At 43.5% G+C, this 24641-nt stretch overlaps 1 protein-coding gene across 2 annotated transcripts; it reads right to left on the bottom strand.

The window, feature by feature from the left end:
• Positions 1–2486: 2486 nt before the first annotated feature.
• Positions 2487–23990, bottom strand: Prdm1 (PR/SET domain 1). Of its 2 annotated transcripts, XM_028775813.1 has the most exons (7): positions 23800–23990; positions 21978–22226; positions 15430–15549; positions 12071–12323; positions 6340–7445; positions 5938–6066; positions 2487–5530 (listed from the first exon to the last, which is right to left on the bottom strand). In XM_028775813.1, the coding sequence occupies exons 1-7, from the start codon at positions 23839–23841 to the stop codon at positions 4955–4957; spliced, it is 2475 nt and encodes an 824-aa protein (XP_028631646.1). In that variant the 5' UTR covers positions 23842–23990; the 3' UTR covers positions 2487–4954. The 2 variants fall into 2 exon arrangements, with proteins under 2 accessions (XP_028631646.1, XP_028631647.1); XM_028775814.1 differs by lacking the exons at positions 15430–15549; positions 21978–22226; positions 23800–23990 and adding an exon at positions 13320–13423.
• Positions 23991–24641: the final 651 nt, after the last annotated feature.

Below are 24641 nucleotides of genomic sequence, written 5' to 3'. Positions count from 1 at the left end.
TTGTACTCAGGGTTAATGTGCTGATACTGAATCGCTTACCAAAATTACCCGACGGGTGCTTATCTGTCACTTCCTCTTTCTTTCTCGATAGGGCAGAGGAAAAACTCAAAGATGACTATGTCAACTTGTGCTGAATAACACCTTTTATCTTAAACACAGAGAGAGGGAAATGTGTACTAGGCCAATCCTGACTCAGCACTTGGCAAGCCTGGAAGGAGCCAACTAGGAGAAGGTTCGTTAAGTTTATAGTATTCTGAGAAGCTGGGCCGCAGAGGAGAAGATTTGCATAAATCTGGTTAAAAATAACCTTCTGGAATCTTGCAGCAGTTTTCGTCTGAATCACACGGATTAGGGCTGTATTGAAATTAAAATCACTTCTCACTTATTTAAGCTGTCAGCACTACTTTGAACACTTGGACTTGGGGGTCTCTGAGGTCTTGGAAAGGGGTGTGGTAGGGGTGTGGTAGGGGTGTGGTAGGAGGTTTCTCCATGGGTTCAGAAACTTGACAATCATCACACAGCCCAAAGTGGATTTCAAGAGGTAGCTCATGCCAAGAATGGTCTAACTGAAGGTAATGGGATGGCTGCATTATGGGGAAAGTGCTGTTGCTGGACTGGTTCAGTGAGAGCTGTGTAACTGTCCTCTCTTCACCGAGCATCTCATTTAGCTGTCCCCACTCTGCTCCAGCCCCCCTCTCTGGGCAGATCTCCCTGGAGGCCTGGTTTTATGTTCGGCCTTCTCCATTCTCCATGTGTTTCCTCTGATCTGGTCCTTTCTCATTATCTTTTTTTTTTTTTCTTTTTTTTGAGACAGGCTCTCACTACATAGCCCTGATTTGCCTGAATTTCTTATGGAGAGCAGGCTGGCCCTGAACTAAAAGATATCTGCCTGCCCCTGAACTGGGATTAAAAGTGTGTGCTAATATACCTGGCATATACACCCACACACACACCAGATTGAGAGAGAGAGAGAGAGAGAGGATAACTTCATCTATATCAATTTATGAGACATGAATTATTTCCCCCAATGAAAGACCATCAAGAAATGTGCTCCTGAACTTCTATGATGCAGTCTATATATTGTCATATGGTAGGGAATAGTTCTGCACAGCTTTTATGTAATTAAGGAAATTTAAAAAAGAATTGGTGACTTCTTCCTACTTGCTTTACCCACTGAGAACTGTGTAAATCTAACAGTCTGGACTCTGGCAGATGGGCTTGGGCTCCCGGTGGGTATTACTGTCCCACCCAAGTCTATACACAATTGTTCCTGAGATGGGCAACTCTAAAGAAAACAAGACCTCATCTTCCAAAGAATAATGATTTATGTTAGCAATTGTTATACCCTAGATATTATAGAGGCTTTTTTTTTTAAATTATTACCACAATGGTTCTGCAGAATTTAGGCATCTAACCAGCACCACTTGGCACCTTAGGATAATAGGGTTCTGCTTTTCTTAACTGTACAGTTGGATGTCGGCAGCATTTCAAATTCTTGGCACAAGATGTTTAAGTGGATTAAGAAGAGACCCTGAAAGCAAAAGAAGACACAAGGGAGTCCTGAGAACCAAAGTGTAAGGAGTATTATTTTCTCAACATGTGGTTAGCATGGACTCATGAAGTCAGCCATGACGAAATGGGAGCCATGAAGAACATAGGAAAGGGTTTTCTAGATACTTCTCCAAAGAGCAGTCACTTTTTAAGACCCATCTCCTATTTTTATCTATGAAAAGGAATCAAATTGACTTGTACCATCTCTCTGGGGACAGGTTAGGTTCTGGAACATCCATGAAAAAGAAAGGAAACTTACTCTCAGCATAGGATCCATGAGGCTCAGAGCCATGCCATCATGAACCCTGGCCTTCACACTTGGTTGGGGTTAATGGTCTGTTTGGAAATCTACATCAACCTCCCAAGCAGCAAACGAGCTTCTCAAGTTTGCGGTGGGAGTGGTGGAATGTAGGGCATTTCTTGCGGCACACTCTGGGTTAGCTTCAAACTGCAGAAACAATACTAATGTCACCAGCAAGAAATGCTTCTGAACCCAGCTTCCCAGAACTCCTCACCCCCTGCAGTCTGTGAGTACAGGCATGCCATTTCTGAATAGATCCTAGTCTTCTATAGCTTTTCACTATGACCTCAGGTGTATCAATACATATACGTAACTCATAAGGAAAGAAAAACTACACTATTGAGAGTTATGGCACAGCATCCTGAACACACTTGGTCTCGGAAACTAAGCAGGGTGTGGCCTGGTTAGTACTTGAATGGGAGCATGAGATAGCCCAGGTCAGTGATGTTCACTTGCTTGCTAGGACACCCTACAGAAAGGGAAGAGATTGAACACCATGTTATACTGCTGAGAAAGGGAGGGGACAGGGAGAGACAAACTGTTTGTAAATTCTTCAAAATGTGGCTCAGTGACCCTGTGATAGTAGGAGCAATTGTACAGGAGGACGTCTTTCAAGACTCTAGACAAGCAATGGTAAAGCATGAACATTTATATTTTAATTTACATTTTGACAATTTGCACATAAATAACAATGTAAACCAGTACGTAAACATAAGATAGTTTGTTGTTCTAGCAAAGTAAAAAGCCAATAACTTTGGTCAGTTTTAACTCTGAGGAAAAAAACAAACAAACAAACGAACAAACCACTGTTCATTGTGGGCTCAACACTCTCATGTAAGAGGCCTAAGAGGAAGACAGATAGCAAGAAAAGCAATTGTCCTTGTAGAAATCCTCTCAACACAAGAAAACACAGGAGGAAAACAATCTAAGTTCACTGGAAAGAAATCGTATTTGGTGTCAATGTCATGTCATGCTTTGGTTAACCTACAATTAAGAAGTATTTTTTCTCAAACACAGATGCATCCAGAAATGTCAGTCTTGATGGGGCTGCAGCTCAGTGAGAGCTTGCTTCCTAGTGTGTGTGCAATCTCTGGTTTTGATCCTTGAAGGTAAAGAGAAACCCATCTTGCTAGTCACAGCAACAGGTCAGTAAGGCTCTTGGGTTTCCCCAGAGGATCTGAAGTTTTCCCTCTTTGTAAGCTGATATCTACAAAACTCTAAGGTAAGCATCAGACTGGAGAGTGAGCATGTGTCAGGGTTCTGGAGGAGGGAGAGGAAGAATAGAGTAGAAATAGAAAAAATGGTTTTTATTCTGTGACCCAACTGACACACATGTAGCAAAACGACCACATATGACTGGATGATGTGATGTTTCTTGTCCTCCCTAGATGCTACATGGCCCTTACCTCTGCACTGAGGTGCTCTGGTCTCTGGTAATAGGCAGGGTGGTACCCAAGCACCAGTGTGATAGTGAGGTCATGGAGTTTTAAGCAAAACATCAGAGAGATTCTTTTTGATCTTAGGAAAAATAGGTTCTTTTACATGGCTTGGCTCACAATTTAAGTGGTTATAAATATATCATATATACACATGGTATAGTGGTATAAATAGGTTCATAAATATACAGCATTCTTTATTACACCTTGAACACCAATAGGTAACCTTTGGGCTTAGGAGAATACAAGACAGAACCACCCAGCCTACCATTTGGGAGTACATATGCTCAGCTGGGTAGCAAATCATGAGATACAGCATCACTTCCTGCACTCCTACTGGATACACTCAATGAGGTAATTGTTGAACACCTTTGCAATGCCCTTTCATCCTCAATAAAGTTAATTATACAATGCAAAAACACAAATACTGAGAAAAGCTGAGTTTTACAGATAAAATACAATTGATGTGTTGGGGGATAGGAATGGTCATTACCCGCTTAACCTAAGATGATAAGAATACCCGTTTTTACTTTTATTTTTCTCTTCTCTTTGCTTGTTTGTATTTTAAGTGTGGCCTGAGCCTTTCTACATCCAATCCTTCTTGGTAGGGCACCAGCTTTGTGCAATTCTGACATTAAAAAAACAAAAACAAGCCAACAGCAAAATGACAACCCGACTCAAACCCCAACCATCACACACACAAAAACATCTGTGCTTTAAGACAGATCTTCTGAACACGACTTTTTATCTTCTTCACATTTTCAGATAACATCCAGGGATGCCAAAGTCATAAGGCCACTCAGAATAGTCATGTGACATTGGAGATAGGAAGACCCTATGTTTTTGGAGAGGCAGGTTGGCAAAGCCTTCCTGTCACTGTTTGGCAAAATTGTGGCTAGGAGGAAAACCAAACCTTCATTCAGAAACATAAAATAGTTCTTTTCTTCTTCCTTTCCCTAAAATTATTGCTGAGCAATTCTGCATACATATCCCCAACTTATACAATGTCATTCAGATTATGTGATCTTCTGAGTTAACACACCAACCACATGACTTTGGCAATATCAAAACCTCATTTTAAAGCATTATCATAGAGCAAAGTTGCCTGAAATCACAGAGCTATCTTCTAAGCCTCAGGCATTTAAACAGATGTGCAGAAATTATCTACAAAGAATGGCTACAAGACAAGGATACAACATTTATACTCAAATTACAAAGAATCTTTCCAGTCATTGTAAACTTCTTTAATTATTGCTTTTTGAAAGATAAACTGTATAATAAATTATGAAGGATTATCATTGAAAAAATAATTATGGCTAGGCAACAGTTTTAGTAATAGGAAGGCTATGCAAACATATCCACACAAATATTCAAAATACACAGGTTCAAATATATAGACATGACTGTAAATAAGTATATATATATATATATATATATATATATATATAATATGTATATATGTATATATAGTGAGTCTTTGCCTCATTTATGCCCTGAGATTTTGGTAACATTGGAGTCCTTCTTTAATTCCAGAGAGATGTGGGGAACCACCCGAGGCCAGTTGAGCTTTGCAGATCTGGAATTGTACAAGCAATTCGCTACAGGCACCCTGACTCACCAAGCCATACCCTAAGAAGCAAAATGAAACACTTAATTTCTGAAAATCTTAAGGATCCATCGGTTCAACTGTTTCTTGTTTGACCTTTACAGGCACCAGAGGTAGTGGGTTACTGTGAGGCAAGGGCACGAGGGACAGGTCGGATGACTCATAGAGGCTGCACCCTGAGGAGAGGAGTCCATTCCCCATGTTTCTTTGCAAAGATACTTTCAGACCGGTTTCTTCTTTCTCTTTTCTGACCATAGCTAGAATCTCCTTCTCCACCATGGAGGTCACGTCGACGTTGTCCTCCATGTCCTCAAGACGGTCAGCATTGTCGCTAATGTCGAATCTCTCGATTTCTTCATTGATTCGGGTCAGATCCTCCAAAGGCAGCCCGGCGGCTGGGACCACGGGGCAGTTGCCCTTCAGGTGGACCTTGAGGCTGCAGAGATGGATGTAGCTCTTGTGGCACTGGGCACACTTGTGAGGCCGCTCCCGCGTATGCAGTCGCTTGTGCAGCTTCAGGTGCACAAATTGTGTAAACTTGGCAGGACACACTTTACATTGGTAAGGTTTTTCTCCAGAATGCAGTCGAAGGTGGGTCTTGAGATTGCTTGTGCTGCTAAATCTCTTGTGGCAGACCTAAAGTGTGGGGACAAGCGAAGGCAGAGAAAAGAGACAAGGAAGACCAGATTAATTGTTGCCAGTGGGAGGAGCAAGACAACAGGCTAATATCCAGCAACCCCGGGAGACCAGAAGCCTCTTAATGACACTCAGTCTGTGGTAAGCAATCAGGGGGAGTTGGGCATACAGTACTCTGAGGTACTGTTTATCTGTGGACATTTCCCCACCCACTGAAACTTGACTGTGTCATCTACCCAGCCATCCTTCACGATAGCCTGTGTGTATTCACAGAGTACCCAGGAGCTGCGCAGTACCAGCAGCCTATAGCAAGACAATATTTTTGTGTTGTTTAAACAACACAGGAAGACAGTCCTACAGATATGTTCTACAAAAGTCAAGAGTTCTACCCAGAGAACACTGCCCACCTGGCATTCATGTGGCTTTTCTCCTGTGTGTACCAGGTAGTGTTTCTGCAGGTGGGCGAGCTGAGTAAAACCCTTGTTGCAAGTCTGGCACTTGAAAGGCCGTTCTCCACTGTGCACTCTCAGGTGGACCTGGGAAGAAACCGCAGCAGTGAGCTCTGGGGTTGTGATGAGGCCTACCCCCTAAGTTTCTGCTCCTAGAGCCAGGTGTGTATAGTGCAGATGCAAGCGTCTTAGGAAAGGCATCGAGATAAACCCCATATTTTCATTATTCAGCAGACCCCAGCCTAGTAGTTCAGCTGGGTCTCCTATGGCTCAAGTGCACGTAACAACCCACAGCCAGGCAGCCAAGGACAAACAGGCATGGGTCTGTGGGCAGAAACCCTCGGGGGTCTGGAGGCCTACCTTCAGGTTCGAGAGCTGACCAAATGTCTTGGAACAGACATTGCACTCATACTTGATCTTGCCATTCTGCTTTTTCAGGGGGTAAGGAAGGGTCTTGTAACCAGTCATGTTTCGTTTGTTTTTAATGAGATTCATGGCTCCGTCAGTGCTGGGGGCTGCCATCACTGATGAGGTAGCTTTGGGTTGTACCACATGTTCTGGCGTGGCTGCAGTTCCCGCTGTTGGAGATCCGCTGGGGGGACTACTCTCGTCCTTCATGCTGGCTGCAGCCCCGGTAAGGGAGAAGGCACTGTGGGGCGCTGGGACAAGCACCTCTCTGGGGTGCTCCGGTGGGAGCAGCCTCCGGGCTCCGTCGGTAGGCAGGGAGCTTGGTAGGGAAGCTGGATTGAGCATGGGGTGAGGCAGGTTGCCCCCACTAAGGAGGTTACTGTAGACAGGATACAATCTGGGGAAGAGGCTGAAGTTGTTGATACCATTGATGTTGTTCATGGTGCCCAAGCCATTGGAACTTATGCCATAGGGTGGCAATAGGAACTTGGGGTAGTGAGCATTGTAAGAGGGGATGAAAGCTGGTGGGAGGTGGGGGGCAGGTGCATAGCCAGGGTAGGAGCCCAGGCCCTCAGAACCATAGGAAACATTCAAGTAGGAGTAAGAGTCCCGGTGTTCTGGGGGACCTGGTGCCAGAGGTGACACCGTGTTCCCCGGGCTGCCGTGGGGGCTGGTGCTCTTGAGACTCTGCTCTGGGCTGCTGCTTGCAGGGGGACTTGGAGTTGTGGAAGACGGAAGGGGACTATGAGTTATGTAGGTGGGTCTCTCCATCCCATAGGCCAGGGATGCTTTCAAAAAGTCTTCTGGCAGAGGTGCCCGGATGGGATAAACAACCCGCGGGTAGAAGGGCATGTCCGGACTCCCATTTTTCAGAAAGCCATCCATGTCCTTTTCTGAAGTGAAGGGTGAAATGTTGGAACGGTAGATGTCCTTCCTTTTGGAGGGATTGGAGTCCAGTTTTAGGATTTCTTTCACACTGTACTCTCTCTTGGGTACACTCTTTGGGTACAGCTCATTTTTCTCACTACTGTATTGCTTTGGGTTGCTTTCTGTTTGTGCTAAAATGAAGAAGAAAGGGCGGTTACTCACAGGGCGGTGGAGAACTGAAGTGAAATCAGAAAACCATTCTCCCTTCTTGAGAAACCCTGAGCAGCAGCTGGCAAATACAAAGGCTAGACACCTGGCCCCTAACGCCTCTCACTCCAGAGGGCTTTGGGCCACCCACTCAGAAGCACTGTTCCATTTCCTCCGAAGGGGGAAAAAGTGGGAACAACATCAAACCCGGGAACAATGGCAACCTCTGCACTGCCCCAGTGCTATTCGGACGATCACCTTTCCATTAGTGTGAACTAGGATAGAAAAGTGCTGTTCAAACTGGAACGGGCAGAGTGTTCACTAAGACGGGGTGGAAAAATACAGGGGTGGGGGTTTGTCACGTGTTAATAAGTCATTCGAAGTTTACTTAAAGGAAATCAGCAATACTGTGCAAACTTAGATGAAAGATTAAGACTACTTTTAAGTAATAAACCGTCATCAATTTTCAACTTGATTCTCTTTACGTAGGAACTCCATGAGCCCCGTTCGAATTACCTGTACCAAATAGAGAAGGACATGGCTGCTGCCCACTTCTAGCCATTGCTGGGCAGCGCAAGCATTTCACCAAGGTTCTGGTCTAACCAGACTACCATCTGGGCTATCTCCTGGAATCATGAGGTGTGACAGTCACCTCTGCCAAACCACAACAGGTACTTCCCAAGCCAGTTCAATTACTTACAGCACCAAAGAAAACAGAGGCAGCTAAGAGGAAAACATTTACTCCTAGAGACAGTATATATACCCTGGTCAAGCTCAGAAAAGGCGAGTCTTGTCCTTGGCTATCCCTAGCCATGTGGCCATAATACACAGGAAAAGCCTCAGTTCGGCCTTCCTGGGCCAAAGATAAAACACGTACAATGCACAGGCTACACTATGGCTGAAGTATGTTTCCGGGATGCTCATTAAAACAGGCACTCCTGCCTGGGATGCTGAGAGCATCAGCATTGGGGGTGCACATGCTCTGAGGAGAAGCAAGATTCTTGACCTCCACAAATTGAAGATCTGACAGGTCTGGGATGACACTTAAGACAATGTAAAAAAAAAAAAAAGTATCCTTTGTGCACTTATAAAACAGCCCTTTTTGGCTTTAACTGAGAAGGAACTCCAAGCTTGCTACCTGATAGGTCTGAAGATGAACTCTGGGGGAGCCCAGAACTAAAGCTTTCAAATCCATTCTCCAGGTTGGCAGGCTGGAGGGATTTGATTCCAGTCGGAAAGCGCTTTACAGGAAGTTATCTCCTGCTTGCTGTTATCAGTTACTCCTGGGTAGCCAGAGCCCCAGAATAAACACCGTGGACAACGCTATCAGGGGAGATGTTGATGGGGTCAGTGACAGAAAGCTTTCTGAGGGAGAGCAATTTCTCAAGCCTCTCAACCAAAATAAATATCCCCTTATCAGCCCAATATCAGTCCTTCGAGTGAAGCCTGGCAGGCAGGAAGTTCAAATTGTCACTTTTGTTTTTTAAAGCTAAAATGGTCGAGGAAGAAAGAGACAAGTAAGCTGGACGACTGATAGGCAAGGCGTCCCACAGTCACAGGAAGGGATACACTGGAGGTTAGAAAAAAAGATAATGATTTTAGAAGCACCCTCAGGTTAAAAGAAAAGAAGTTGTGTGTGTATGTGTGTGTGTGTGTGTGTGTGTTTGTGTGTGCACACATGGCATGTAAGCTTATGTACAGCCTTCCTAACTGCTCTTTTTTTTTTTTGTTCGGGGTCTGGGGAAAGACTTACTATGCAGCCTCAGTTGTTCTAGAACTTGTTTTATAGACGAGACTAACCAAGAATTCAGAGATCTACCAGCTTCTGCCTCTCAATGGCTGGGATTGAGGGTGTGTGCCACCACACCCCTCTCTGTGCCATTTTTTTATGTGGCAAATCACATCAAAGACTCATAATGTTTTTGTAGTAGTCCCACAGTGGAAACTTAACAAACGAAAGCTGTTAAGAATAAAGAGTTGAGTTCTCTCCCAGCTCGGAGCACAGGTTTAATCCTGTCTCTTCTAGCTAAGTACTTCAGTTACTGAGCTGTTGTGAAGCTAAAGACTGAACCAAGAAACAAAGAAGTCAGAACTTTTCACTTTTCTCTGTGACACGCATAATTTAGTGTTTAGCGGCTCTGTCTTCAGGAAAAAAAAAAAAACAGGCTGAGAGCTTATCCCGAAGGAATATCCGCAGCAAAATGTCAGTGTCTCTAAAATACTTTACAGCTGGAAATTATAGACTGTATATGAAGGTACATTTTTAAAAACTCATCCTTCAGCAGCTGACTAATCACAGGAGCTGATATCATTTCTAACTCTCCCACTTAGCAGCTTGAGTTAACATGAAAAAGAAAATCAAGATCTGTTTTTGTTCTTAAATCTTAAATGGCTGTAGGCGGACAGAGTCATTTCAAGAGTGAGCTGCTTCGGAAGGTTCTGAATGGCTTGATTATGCCGACTCACATTTTCGGTCTATAATAAGCACCCCCAAGACTACAAGAAAGAACCTAGAAGTTCTGCAGTAGGCAAAACAAAGTCTGTTTTCAACTGAAACCGAGAAAGCAGATTAACATTCAGAAGTCTATAATTTGGTCAACTGATTTCTAGATGGGTTAGTTAGATAGATAGAAAAAAATTTACCAAAAAGGTTGGGAGGGCCAAGAACAAAATTTAATAGTTCTTTTCCACATTCCTCCCTCCCTTTTCTTTCTTGTCAGTTTGTGATTTCTGGGGACTTACATTCCTTCATGAGTTCTCCAGCCTCCACCCCACCGTCCTTACGGAGATTATGGACAGAGCTCTAATGTGCTTTTTAGCATGGAAATTCAGCACAACCCATCTCGAATACTCAATCTGCCTATTAGGCCTGATGAAATGCTGGAAATTTTCCTGATCAGAGTGTCAGTCATCACCGGCCACACCTGGGCTAGCAGGTTTCAAAATCAGAGGCAGGAGCCTTGTAGATAGAGCAACTGAATGGTTAACTCTCTTTCTGTCCTAGGAATGTCAGACAAAGGAGGTGCTAACATGACCCTCCCTCGGAAGACTCCTGAATCAGCCAAAGGGGGTATCTGAAGAGCAAAGATACCATTTCACAGCATAAGGAAACTTCTGAACACAAAGAGCAATCATGTGGAACAGGCATGGCAGGCACAGGCCGTAATCCTAGCATTTAGGAGGTGATGGGGTATCAGAGGTGCACGGTTTTCCTTTGACTACCTATCAAGTTTGAACTGAACCGAAGCAGCATGAGACCCTGTCCATAAACAAACAAACAAACAAACAAACAAGCAAATAAAGAACCCAAAGCCAAACCCAAACCCGTGAGGAGAGGGCTTGCTACCGTTGGCCAGGATAAATGGTACCCATAGTGTATTTTGCTGAGTTAAGGGCCTAGGGCACAAACTCTATACTGTGAGAGTACAGGAAAGGTACTGAAGCTATGATTTTCAGAAAACTGAAAATTCCTGAGAGCACAAGCATTGTAGAATGAACATAGTTAGCTAGACACTTAGACTATGTTATCACTGTCATTGGTCTTAAAGTAAAGATACTAAAAATTAATATTTCCAGTGTTTCAGTGGTAAAACATGAACTATTTTTAGTCTCCAGGGAAAGCAAATGAGACTGCATAATAAAAACTGGGTAAACTCTATAGGTTTCTGGAAATGCTTCCTCAAGTTTCAAAGAGCATCAAAATGAAAACTTTTAAACCTTTAACATTTAGTTTTAACAAAAAGATGGTCATTTTAAAAAGTGCTGTAAAACTCAGCAGTGGAACCCAGAACACACACCCAGAGTTATAATAGAAGCTAGATTTTTTTTAAAAAAATTATTCTTAAATTGTTCTTAAAGCTACCTTGAGAATGACTGAAATAAAGGAACTCTTTGTAGAGGTCACGACAGTAATTTTAGCCAAATTAAAAAAAAAAAAACAAAACAAAAGTAAAAGCTTATAAACCTAAGGAAGCAAGAATTTGTCAAGATAAAGTGATAGGTGGTTACCGTAAGACTGATTAGAAGATGAGATTAATTCATTTTACCATAAGGAAGGAAGCTAAGATACGAAATCTTTTAGGGTTATTCACTTGTACTTGAACAATTATGACAGTTTTTTCTAGAAACAGCCTTCCACATTAGATCATGGCTTTACATGTATCTTCACAAGATTTCAGTGAAAACTCGAGGCTCTGATACATTCAGCAGTAAGGGACTCCAGCTGCTGTGTTCAATGTGTCCACACCAGTCTGTGTCATGCCTCCAATCACCGTTCACATGAATTAGAATTGAAGGTATATTTCTTCCTGTAACTTTCTGAAAACAACATTCAGTACTAGTTACTTTATATAATACATATGTATGTATATATATGTATGTATGTATGTATGTATGTATATATATGTATATATATATATTTGATGACTAAGTTTTATAATAAGGAGTAGGGACATTAAAGACTGTTTTTCCTCTTCCTAGTCTTAGCTAAAGCCACCTACTTAGTCCGACACATGATGAAGCCGTATAATTAGACAACATGGTATTAGCTCACACGGGCAGAACTGACATTACTGGCATTTTTAATTTTTTTGTTCTGTAATCCACTTACTGAGATTCATCACTGTGAGCTCTCCAGGATAAGGATAGTGGAGTCTCTCTGCAAAGTCCCGACAATACCACACAAGAAGTTCCTGGTTGGCAGGGATAGGCTTAATAGTGTAGAAGTAGATGTTCATCCCGTTCTGACAGGCAGCCAGGTTTTGCTCCCGGGCAGAGTGAGCTGGATTCACGTAGCGCATCCAGTTGCTTTTCTCCTCATTAAAGCCATCAATGAAGTGGTGGAACTCCTGTCTGGAATAGATCTGTTCAAAAGAGAAGACAGATGCAGTGTGAAAGGCAGCAGGCCCAAAGCCATGGGGAAGCTTCCCAGGACTGCTCAGAATGAACACAAGGGAGCCACGCTGTACTCATGACCCCAGCCCCCACTGCTGATCGGGTGGAACCCATGCTGAATCAGCAGAAATGAGGGCGGAGACAGGTACACAGTGTTAGTTACCTTTCCATTTCAATTTTATGGTCTTTTCATGTTGGGGAGGGTATTGGATATAATAATAATAATAATAATAATAATAATAATAATAATAATAATCCCAGTCAATGAACAGCCAGGAGTGGATGAAACTACCGTCGAGAAGGTTCTACTCTTGTGACAGTGGCGAATATCGAATAGGAGCCTCAGCCCAGCAGAGTTCCAACTGTGCTGACTTCTAGTGCTTTGAGTCACTGGGCACACCAGCCCAGAGGACTGCGTCAAACTGAGTCTCACCTTTTTTCTATGGCCTCTGTACTTGTGTTTCCTACACCTCCGCCCGGGGCTTAGACTCTGCAAACATCCTCCACCCCTCACCTGAGTCCCACAGTAACACTTGTTCAGATGAATACTTGGAACCCTGCCTTTTTGTGGAAACACTGGGTGGGGCAAAGGTGAACTTCACCTGCCATAACAAAGTGGCATAACTGGCACGGAGGCCAAAGTTTGACAGCCTATTGAGAGGTAGCTTTTCCTCTTGGTAAACACAGGCAGCCGTGTGCCTCTTTCATGACGAAGGAGTAGACAGATTCGCCCATAGCTATGAGGAGGTTGGCATACACAGTCAGCACACATAAGAGCCACGAGTTTGGGCTTTTGGAAAAAGAAAAGAAAGCAGATATATGGTTCTTGTAGAGAAGAACTCGGAGTCTGTCCTTCAGCATTGCTACCTCTGAGTCACAGCTGTACTCACCATGCTTGGTTAAAGGCAGAGTTAAGATCAGGGCAGAAATACATTCCTACTGAAACCAAGGGGTAAAAGACTCACTCCTTATCCTCTCCAGAAAAGCTCCGTTCTTTGAAGAACCACCGCCTTCCTTGAGAGCTTGCTTTACACACAAGACAGTCCCCAAGAGGTACCGGCTTCCTCGCTCACCCCAGGGATTTTGCTCTACAGGGCAGCAGGCTATTTGCTCTATTCTTAGTCACACACTGGCTGTGTGACCGTTTCTGTATTTCTCTCCAACGTTATCAGAAATAAAAAGGAACTCTGTCCCTTTAATACAGGCAGTAAACAGCAGAATCAGTTTCTTTTAAGAGTGACTTCCTGTGAATTGTGAGGGGGGTGCGTGTGGCTTCATCAAAGCAGCCTGCAGAGCTTCCGCGGTGTGTCTTGTTAAGAGAAAATGTAACAAGACAGGCTGGATTCAGCTATCAAGAGGGGTTTTCAAGTTTGTTTACTCTGATGCGCAAACTTCCAGGAACAAGGGGTTCCATAGCTCTTACACCAGGGCAGAAACAGCTAGCAGACGGTATGTTGATCCCGGTAGGCTTTCCACGGCTATGGTTTACTGTATCCTCATTTTAAAAAGGCCCATGGATGTCATGAAAGTCACACGCACCCCAGAAAATAGAATACCTTTGTAAAACACACACCGATGCCTGCCTTTTCATCTAGTATCAAGAAGGCTAAACACGAGCTGATTCATACTACAGTTACAAGAAATGTCACTAGGTTCTCAACCTGAGCATCCCTTTGTGTAATTTGCATGACACCCTTTAATTCCTCACAACAGACAGATGTTCCTATTCCTGCTTGACAAATGAGGATCTTCCAGCCTGTAATAAGATTTACTCCCTGTCTTCATTGCATGTGAACAACTGACTTAAATAATTCCTCCCAAGGGAAGCCTTTTAGTTACTTCGTCTAATTATTTTTGTAAATCTTTAAATAAAACAGAGCTGGAACAGTAATGGGAGATCCTTTGGTGCTTTTTGACTGTTTTCAAAACGACAATGTCAGATTGTCTTCATTCAGACCAGTTGAGGCCCAGGTTAATCTAGTGACGGGGCTCCCATCTGAGAACACCAATAAAGGCGAGACCACTCATGCTCAGACTGAGAATCTTGGAGCAATGTATTTTAACACCAAGTAAGTATCAAATAACTAAAAAAAATAGAGAACAAATACTTCTTAAGACTACAACTGCAGTTGCATAAGTAGTAAGGAAGTTTCTGGAAACAAAACATCCTAGATGAAGAAAGACTCTTTCAGGAATAGGTAATTTCTTTTAAACCAAAGTCTTTTTCTTAAGCAAAAAAATACCAGGCAGAACAAGCATAATCCAGTTTTACGATTTCTTTGGGCAATGTGTATTTCATGTCTGTGTGAGGAAAACAGCTCACTCAATTTGTATACATAGCTCTTTATTTCTAAACTGAGGAAAGTTGATCATGCCAGAGAGACATCGTGGGGAACAGTTTTTACCCATGAATACCATCTCCTAGGTGACCTCAGCGTCCTTTGCTAACCCTGACATCCCAATGGCATAGGCCAGACCTTTAGAATAGCTATTCTAGCCGAGTCTACCATCTTACAGGCACTGGAGAATCTTTCTTATGCTCAGCAACTTCGATACTGTCAAGTGTAAGAGTTCTATGGTACAGATGGATTTAAATAAAACTATCTCCATGATTCTTCTCAGTTCCACTAACCCACCAGCTACCTATCCTCTGTGAGTGACATTTCTCTTCGAGATAATTCATTTAGGATAACTCTTCCATTCAAATGAAGTTAACTCAGCAAGAAATCAAGAAAGGGTGAAATCTAAGGGTTGGTGACTCATTACTACTTCCTCGAAGAGAAATGCAAATGAGCCTGCCCTTGAAGCAAGCAGCAAACTGTTTCCTTTCCTCACAGACCTGTATGCAATGAGTTGCAAAAATGGAGATTCACAGGTAGTCCACAACTAACCACCTCCAGGTAATATTTCCAGGCAGAGCGTTTGACCAACTTTACTGAACTTGTTCAGAATTCCAATGTCTCCTTGGGTGAGCCTTGTCATTTCTCATCACAGGTTGAAAAGGAAGTGAGCCTGTTCTTTAAGCTCCATTTACCCCCTATACTGAAAAGTCTTAAAAAATGTTTTCTTACTTACCCGCCAAAAATACTTCCTGTTGGCATTCTTGGGAACTGTGTCATTGGTGTAAACTTCGCCGATCAGGGGTCCAAACCGCGTTCCCTTCGGTATGTACTCCTTACTCACCACACCGATAACCTAAAGGGAACAAAATATGAAGGCTGAGATGTCGATCTAGCTAGTTCAGTGAATTAATTCAACTGTCAGTTGATAACCCAGCAGGGTACCATCGATGCCTCCACAGTTAACAGTAAGCTTTGGGACAGTCATCTTTTAAAGTCGTCCAAGTGCTGAAATAGTCCAGGGGATTGCTTTCTAGTGACTCTGACTCTGCTATATTGCTTCTCATGGTGGAAGATCAGGAGATGAGCACTCCGTTCTAAGAGAATCAAATGACTGAGAGAGATGTCAAGATTATTGCCTTCAGCTCCCTAGTTCCCTCCTTCTCCCTCAAACCATAAACACAATGTGCTTAAGGGGAATATGAGAGTTTTACCTCAGAAACCAAAATAATGCTCTTTAGTTGTTCCACAGAGGCTGAGGGAACCAGAAACCAAACACATTAAGGTTTTTTTGGTATTCTGGGTTTTTTTGTTTTGTTTTTTTTTTTCTTTTTGTTTTTTTAATTCCAGATGACTTCTCCCTCCCCTTTCCCTCATAGCTTGTAAGGGTTCTTTACTAGAAGAAAGATCTTTCAAGTAACTTTGTTCTTCTCTAACATCTACTCAATGGTGGTCAGAAGTCCCTCTTTGAAATGGAATCTGTAATGAGGAGACTGTGGCTTCTAAAAGATGTGGCTTCTAAGATCTGAGGAAATGACCTTTTCAGACTGAAGGCCGCACATTCTGACTCTGTGGGCTTTGCTGAAGAAACATGGTAACTAAGGCGACTCTTCCTTGAGTGTAACTTTCTTTTTAGGGTATCAAAAAAAACCCCAAAAAACTCTGACACAAACCAGGAAGTAATTCAAATGAACCCCAAGTGACTCTGTACACCTCTCACGGAGCCAGGCTTTTTTTCTCAATTTAATTTTGGTTCTGGTTCAAAACAGTAAGGAATAACTGACTGACATGACCAAGGGCAAGGTACTTTTCTTTTTTCTTGGTGGCTCTGCTATGATAATATACCTGAACAGTAGGTGGAAAGAAGCAAACCAATGGCTCTTCAGGCAGTTTGAGTGGAAATCTGAGACTTGGGTTATGATATGCACTGGTATTCAGTCTCATCAAAAATTAAACTTGGGTCTAGTGTGGAATAAACACACCTGAAAAGCGAGGACAGGCGACTCTCATAACAGGTGTCTTTTTTAATCATCAGATGCCATTTTCTTAAACAATTTAATATTCAATACATGTTAATGGGGCATTCTTGGGTCAGGAAAGGGGGAGAGGAGAAATTCTCTATATCCAGCACAACTCGAAACAGACTCATTGAGTTAAAGGTGTTATTTTTGGTCCTGTATGAATTTGTGGCAAAGGTCTGAAAAAGGCAGATGTTCGTCTCCTCCTCTGCCCTCGTCACATCTGTCTATTCTACCCTTGTCACATCTGTCTATGCTTCCAGGAACACCTCATCATTGGTGCTGTCTGCTAACAGCCTAGCTTTGGGGAAACAGGAGCATCTCAGAGCAGAGACTCTGGAGATAAAAATGTACACAGAAAGCTTGATTAGATTTCTCCCGTCCCAGGCTTGGCTAGGGCAAATTATTGAACCCACTCTGTAAAATCCATGGAATTGTCTTCTATAATACACAAATTATTAGACATTTACATTTGAATGCTTATTCCATAATATTAAAATGCCAAGCTGGAAAAACAAATAATGCCATTTGTCAGGGAGCCAATAATTAGCAGCTGATAATTTCAACATATCCACTTTAAAGCAGTAATTTTAAGAAAGGCACTCGACTGGTTCATCAACTTTGTTTTAAATTATAGCCTCCTGTGCACAGTTTCTTGGGAGTCAGAGCTTGATTACCAACGACGAGCAGTACAATGAGGTCACAGCTTCCCTTCCAGATTGCCACTCTTTCTACAGAAGAGACTCTTGGTTTTCATCTATCGATTTTAACGCTAACAAAAACACATTGTCCTGTGGCCGAAAAGAAGTTAATTAGAATCTTGGTCCTACAAAGAGATGTGGGGAGGGATAAAGAAAAACAATGTAGAGAAGGTACAAGCTACCTAGTACCTTTTAGGCACAACCATGGAATTGGGACCGTAGACGTTTGAGTCAGTGTGTGGAGTACCTGCCATCTATAACCTTACAAATGAAACTCAACAAACAAGTCATCTGAATGAGAAAAAATAGTAGCCAGGAATTTTGGGGTGGCTTCAAGTCCCAGACACTCTGGAGGCGGGGGCAAGAGATTAGTGAGTCCAAGGTAAGTCTGGGAAATATAACCAGACCAAAATGCAATATTAGATGATTTTTATGAATACAATAGAACTTTAGTAATTAGAATTCCTACTACACACAGAGCCGAGGAATGCGAGAAAATTTACACTGATAGATAAACAAAGATACACAATTCAGCATTCTGAGGTTAGAGGGACCCTGGAGCTTCGAAATCACCCGTCTATCACTAGGTGTGGTGGTGCTTGCCTCTAATCATAGCATGCAGGAAGATCAGCAGCTTGTGGCCTGCGTTCCGACTACAGACATCAAGATTCTATCTTAGAAAAGAACGTCAAATAAACCACCTATAGCCATTCCAAGTTCAGCATGCTAACAACACACCGTAAACACCTTCACATCTAATCCGTGTCTGATTTGTTAGTCAAAGAAGGCATAAAAACTGCAGCTCTTAGGTTATGGTGATTGTGGGGTGTCTTTGGATGGGGATAAGAGCCAGGGTTGTTCTTAATGGAGAGTAGGAAGCAGATCCAGATGAGTATCTTAGCCCAACCCCATCTCCCTAGCCCATTGTTTACAGTGTCCTACCCTAGGAACAAGCAAAGGGCACAGAGAAACTTGGCCTGGGCTTTGAGTTACACAGTGGTAAAAAGACTTAATTAGAGGGTGCTCACCTAACCGAGGAAGGAAACTTCACTGGAACTGACCAGGGTCCTAAAGAATTATTCCTGGGGATTGGCTACTGTGTGCCTTCCCTAAACCCATAAGTAAGAGAAAGAGGCCTCCTAAGACTGCCCAGGCTTCTTCTGCCCCCACAGAAGCCCTTCACGGCTTGCTTTACGTGCTGAGCCGATCCCCTCTGCCACCTGGGCACATCTGTCTCTGTCAGTGGCTTTGGCTAGAGGGAACACAAACTGGAGCTCGGAGACGAAAAGCAGAGCTTCTTTTTAACTTCACAAAATAATGCAGGCGGAGGAGTGTGGGTATAGAATGAAAGTCCGATGATAAGGACAACATAGGTTTGTTTGTTTGCTTTAAAAACAAACCGCCATTTAGAGAGCACGTGATACACAAGCCCAGTAGAGAGCACCGGGATTTGAAAGGAGACACTCAGTTCCAAACGTGGCCTGAGTTTCCTCACTTCAAATTAAGATTACTTTAATTACTTGCTGTTTTTCTCCTCCCCAAATCTCACCTAACAATTAGATTTTCTTTCCTGTATTTTTACTATAAGGCTACAGGCCGAGATGTCAAGTCTGTACTTCAGTCTAGTTTTCAAAGGAATTAACAGGTGTTTTTGAAAGGTCTCCTGCTTCGTTATCTTTATATGAAGGGAGATACGGTGGTGTTCGGGCATACAGTGCCAAATAAAAAAAACGTCTGGCGGTGGAATTGCATGTTAGTTGGAGATTCCGTACAGATGGCTCAATTTAATAATGGACTTCAATCAGAATGGACACCACGTCCCTAGATCCTGCCTGATATTTGTCACTACTCAACTCCATACCAGAGTCACAGAGGAGCCACACAGTGCCTGAGGACCAGCCACCTCATCTGACAGCAGAAACTTGTCCTGGATACTTCTCCTAAACCTCCAATGTCAAAATTGATATTTTTTTTTTTTAGTACAGTCAAATATTCAGAGATTATTTCAGGAGGCTGAGGGGGAAATCCCCACAAAAGAAGAACCCACCAGGTTAAACGTTTTACAAGTTTTGAATAGCATGCTTGTACTTGGTTTTAGATCTGGAAATAGGAAGTAAGAATGATCAAACGGCCCCAATAAAAGCACAGAATGATTCTGAGCCAGAGCTAAAAATTAACGTTAAGATCAGAAATACAGTTCACATGTTTTGTTTTTAAACCGAGGGGGGTGGGGCGGTGGGAAGGTGCTGACACATAGCACAAATTCATAATGAAAAATGATCTTGTTTTAAAAAAAAATCCCCAGGATGTCAGCACACAATACATAAAGTAACAGCTTTTGCTATTTTAATGAAAACATTTAAAGATGGGCAAGATAGATCAGTCAGATAAAAACTACACGTAGAAAGGCCTTTCCACGTTTTCATGGCTCCTGGAACTCACAGAACTAACTGAACAATGGTAATGTAAACATTTCATCCATCCTAGATGCTTCTGGCCTGGAACTGGTTTGCAGCTATCACACCCTCAATGGCTCAATTCTGTCCTCCTCTTTCACCATCCGAGGGACCTGTCCCAAAGTTCAAAACAGAAGGAGACAGAGGGACGGGAAAACAGGCACACATTTTGGTATATGCTTAGGACAGGGTGATACTTAAATTTTGTTTCCTGGTTGCTTTCATGATTGAGGACTGAAGAGGTGCCACCACAACTGTTCATTTTATTTAAGTAAAATCTAGAGCAGGATCAAAGGATCCTGACTTTCTATGTGTTATGAAGGACCCCCCTTCAGAAACACAAGTACTGTCTCTTTCTAGTCGCTTAACATACAGAGATGGGAAGGAGTTCAGCAGAAAAGAAAAAGAATCAAACAGGCTTAGTGAAAAGATGGGTCTGAACTGTGTTAAGATAAATAAAGCCACAGTGACACCAAGAGGGACCAGCGTAGCATGATCTAGCGACACCTGGAGCAGTCAGAGACCTTTGCCCCCAGTCTGAGGCTGGCTGTAACCATAGCCTGTGGGGAAGCTGACTATCTCTCTGAACCTTGGACTAAATGATCTAATAGTATAAGTCCGTTCAGCCATGGTGTTCAGGAGAACAACAAAAACTGAAAAACTTAAAAGGGCTGACCTGAGTAGGACACTGTAGGAGACCAAAGCAGATGACCAAAACCGGGAGTCTTTACTGCTACAGGGCAACATGAATGACCCTTTTCGAAAGAACCAATATTTAGGCAAATCTGATGGGGAAGAATACACTACACCTTCTAAAGCCACAGCCAGCCCTCAAATACCCAAACAAACGCCACATTGACTCCACGGGTTACATGCTCAGAGACTTTCTATTGAGAAGAATGTTGTTTTCAGAAAGTGGTATAATTAAGGGTGACCTCTGGGGTGACTTTTTTTTTTTGGTGATATTTATAAACAAAGTACAATTTAAAAATTGCTTTTCATACAACACAACACTAGTCTCCCATCAGAAATAAAACAAAGAGTGGAGGTTTAGTGAAACTCAAGGCAGAATTCCTCTCTGTAAGTTTAGATCTCCGTCTCTTCCTCCTCCCTCCTTCTCCCAAAACACTGAACTCAGACACACAAACAGGAAAGAGACAAGTCTGGGGATTCTTTCCCATGTTGTCGCTTAGAAAAGGGGGAAAGTGACCTGCCTAGTCATAATACATACTCCCAGGAGCAAATCTGGAATCCTTTTATCACAGGATTCCCTCTTTTCAGTGCTCCCCAAAGACAGTAAGTAACAGAAACAACAGCACTGTGGGTTATGGTGATGGTGGGAAGTCTCCTGAGGGCTAGCCTCAGCAACTTAGTCCATCAGGAGAGCAACTGCAGCAGCCAGATTCTCAGAGCAAGAACTAATTTTGCAAATCACTTCCCGGCCACACGTCACGCCAGTTCTAATTATTATATAAAAGGCTAAACGCAAATCAGGTGCTCCTCAGGTGCTTGTCCCTTTGATACAAAGAGTGTACCCACTTCAGAAGCCATAAAAAGTGGGCCTGCCAGCCTGGCCAAGGCAAAGGAGCTGCCACAGGTAAACGGTGGTTAGTGAAGTCATCCTGACAGAGGACACTTTTACGTGACCCTCTTCCTGGTTAATGCCATCACCTCAGTTCATAAACACGTCAAGGTTTTGAGAATAATTTTAGAAACCCAGCTAATAAAGCTGGCTCGTTAAAAGAATAAAGCCATCTCATGAGCAAAGGGAAAACCTCTTTTTCTAAGAAAGTTTCTTTCCTTTAAAGCTGTCGTCCAAGAGGGCCAGTGGGTGAAGCACTGAGCCCCTTTACAGTGCTGCCCACCAGCGCCGCAAGTCAGCGTTTCCAAGACATATCAACTTGCCAAAAGATTTAACTGTTTACTAATTAATATAGAACAGCTGACGGGAGGGGGAAATCAATAGGAATTGGCTTGAAGAGAAAGCAATGAAAACAGCCACTGGAGCGATCAATTATTTGCCAATGCATATAAATTCTCATGGTTCTCAGAGATAGTAGGAGAGCTGGCCCGATTGCCAGTCAGACTTCAGGAAGGCAGCCGGCTTACCTCTTTGCTGTTGTTGGCGGCATACTTGAAAAGCAGGTTCCTTGGTAAGGATGCCTCGGCTTGAACAGAAGTACCCCCGTCGGCGCCGGAATCCCAGGGGTGGTCGTTCACTATGTATGTACACTTCTCTTCAAAATCGGCCTCTGTCCACGCTGTCATATCAGCGTCCTCCATATCCATTTTCATGGTCCCAGCCGTCTCTGTCAATCCTTGAAACTTCACGGAGCCGGAGCTACACTTGGGGGCAGCCTGGAAGAGAAGAAGCTTTTAATCCCCATTGTCCGGCGTTCCTGTGCCTCCCTCTTAGAGGCTATGACTAACACAGTACTCTGAAGACTTTAAAAGCTGATGGAGTACTTGTACAGTTGAGTAAGAGTCCAAAGCCGTGTAAAGTAGACTGCCTTGAAGAAGCACGATTTAAAAATGCAACCCTTGGCTGATAAAAAAAAAAATGTGGATGTGTATGGTAATCTCATCCGGAGAGAAAGAGCTACCTTTGAACAATCCTTGGCTTTACCTCTCAAGGCAAAAATGCTTTGTGGGCGCTGCTGCGTCCTGTGTCCCGGGACGCCCGGGGTCATGGCCGCCCAGACCCTCAGAGCTGTGGAAAAGCTGCCTCAGAGAAGTGTCACAAACAAGGGGAGGAAGAGGCAGGGGCGCTGTCTGCGACTGAATGAAGCTAAAAATGGAAAACGCGTGTGGTGCAGGAGCGGAACCTAGCCTGCCTTTTCCAAATGGGGAAAACTGAACTTTCCCACCAGCTCCCTACGCGAAACAACTTTCAAAACAACTGGGTTCCCCACCCTCTGCCGCGCGCGCGTTCAGTCTCTTTCATCCTCCAGCAGACAAGCCTGAGAGGGGTTGCATCCTGCCAGCATCCTTGAGCACCAGCCTTCCCGAGCTCCCATGGACCACAGGAAAAGAAAATTTGGGTGAAGGGGGAAACACTCAGCAGCTTTTTTTTGGGGGGGGGGTCGGTAGGCATCTCGAGCCAGATAGGAAAATTAAAAACAAAACATTAAAAAAAAAAGTCAATAGAATTCCCTGAAGAGAATTCCTTTAGGAGCCTTCAGCCACAAATAGCACTTTCTATTTAAATGTGAAAGTGCATGAATTCCCAGAAGTCACTGAAGTGGCACAGTTTACTGTAACTAAAGTTATACAGAAGACTTGGGGATCCTCCTCTTATCTGCTTTCGGAAAAAGTCCTTTCCAAAGAGGAAAAGCAAAAACGATAAAACAGTCTCTGCAACGTATTCCCACGTAGACGCCGCAGATAAAAATTAGGAATAAGGCTATCCATGTAAGAACGTGCTCCTGTGAAAATGTAAACATAGTACTGCGGGAGTCCCTCCAGCTGGTTTTTACAGTTCCGCACATCTTACTCCTAGGAGGGGAAAGATGTTCACTTGTCCTTGTCCTGGTTACAGCTTAAACTATCTTATTTTCATTTAGTTCCAACATGTAAGGTCATGCTGGACAAACGATGTTAAATACAATTGAAAACCTAAGCCAACCCGGGATTACTTTACTGGCAGCGGGCGGGGAAGCGGACAAGAACCACTACTGAAATTTCAGTGAATTGACAATTATGTCTAGAACTGAAAGGGTTAATGATTCATACGGAAAAAAAAGTCTTCTAAATGTTTGACAGTGCTCCGCGCACTAAAGCAGAAGCGTTGGTTTCTACTGTGGCTTCATTCTTTAAAAAAAAAAAAAGAAAGAAAAAAGAAAGGGAAAGAAAAGTAAAGTAAAAAAAGAAAGGAAGAAAGAGAGATTAAAAAGTTTTCAAATCATGTTCAAAACAGAATCTGGTTCCTTACCAAGGTCGTACCCACACGTTTTTCCAAGAGAAGATCCAACATCTGAGATAAGCCTCGCTCATGTCCACCCAGTCCACATGCTCCCGCGTCCCTGCCGGGCTGAGCAGTACTGACGCGCACCTCGGCGGTCCCTCCTTTTCTACGGCCGCGGGCCGGGCTCGCTCCGGGCGGACAGGTGCTGCGCGCTGCTCTTGCGTCTCCGCGACACTGGAGGGCCGAGTGTCACGGCAGCAGTGTCTGTGCGAGCGAGCGAGCGAGCGACTGACTACTCTTCCCCCTCCCTGCCCTGCCGCAGACTTCTTTACCAACACTGACGGTCTGATTCACTCCTACCAGCCGCCGCGATGGGGGCGTGGCCGCACCTGGCCAGCCCAGCCGTGCAGCGTGGGGTTCAGGGCTTCCCCCCACCGATTGCGACCCGCGGCAGCTTCCTCTGTTTGCAAATGGATTTCAACAGGGACTGGGAATCTTCTTACTTCCCTTTGCAGGCGCTTGCCTTCCATGTTTACTCACACTGCGATTGTATTCTAAGTCCTCCAGATCGCTAGCTTCCTGTCGCCGCAGAACGGGGCGGGGTGGGGGACTCCTCCTCAAAAGAAAACCCTAGTCACCTAAACTCGGCGTCTCAATTACAGCATCCGACATACTTCGAAGGAAAGGGCTACTACAATATTTTTGGCAGCACATGCAATACAATGTCGCTGTGTAATCCCGGAGTCATTGCCAATAAAATAAATATTCTAAGGCGGTTCTCCTCTAGTATTAAACGTGTAGGATTTCATTTCTCCTGCTAACAGAATACATTCAGTTTGGGTAGACCTAACTTCCTCTTTTCAACCATT

Source organism: Grammomys surdaster, unplaced genomic scaffold (assembly GCF_004785775.1).
Source record: "Grammomys surdaster isolate TR1022 unplaced genomic scaffold, NIH_TR_1.0 261, whole genome shotgun sequence".
NCBI lineage: Eukaryota > Metazoa > Chordata > Mammalia > Rodentia > Muridae > Grammomys > Grammomys surdaster.
The sequence above is the reverse complement of the archived record's forward strand: the minus strand, read 5'-3'. Positions and strand labels throughout refer to the sequence as shown.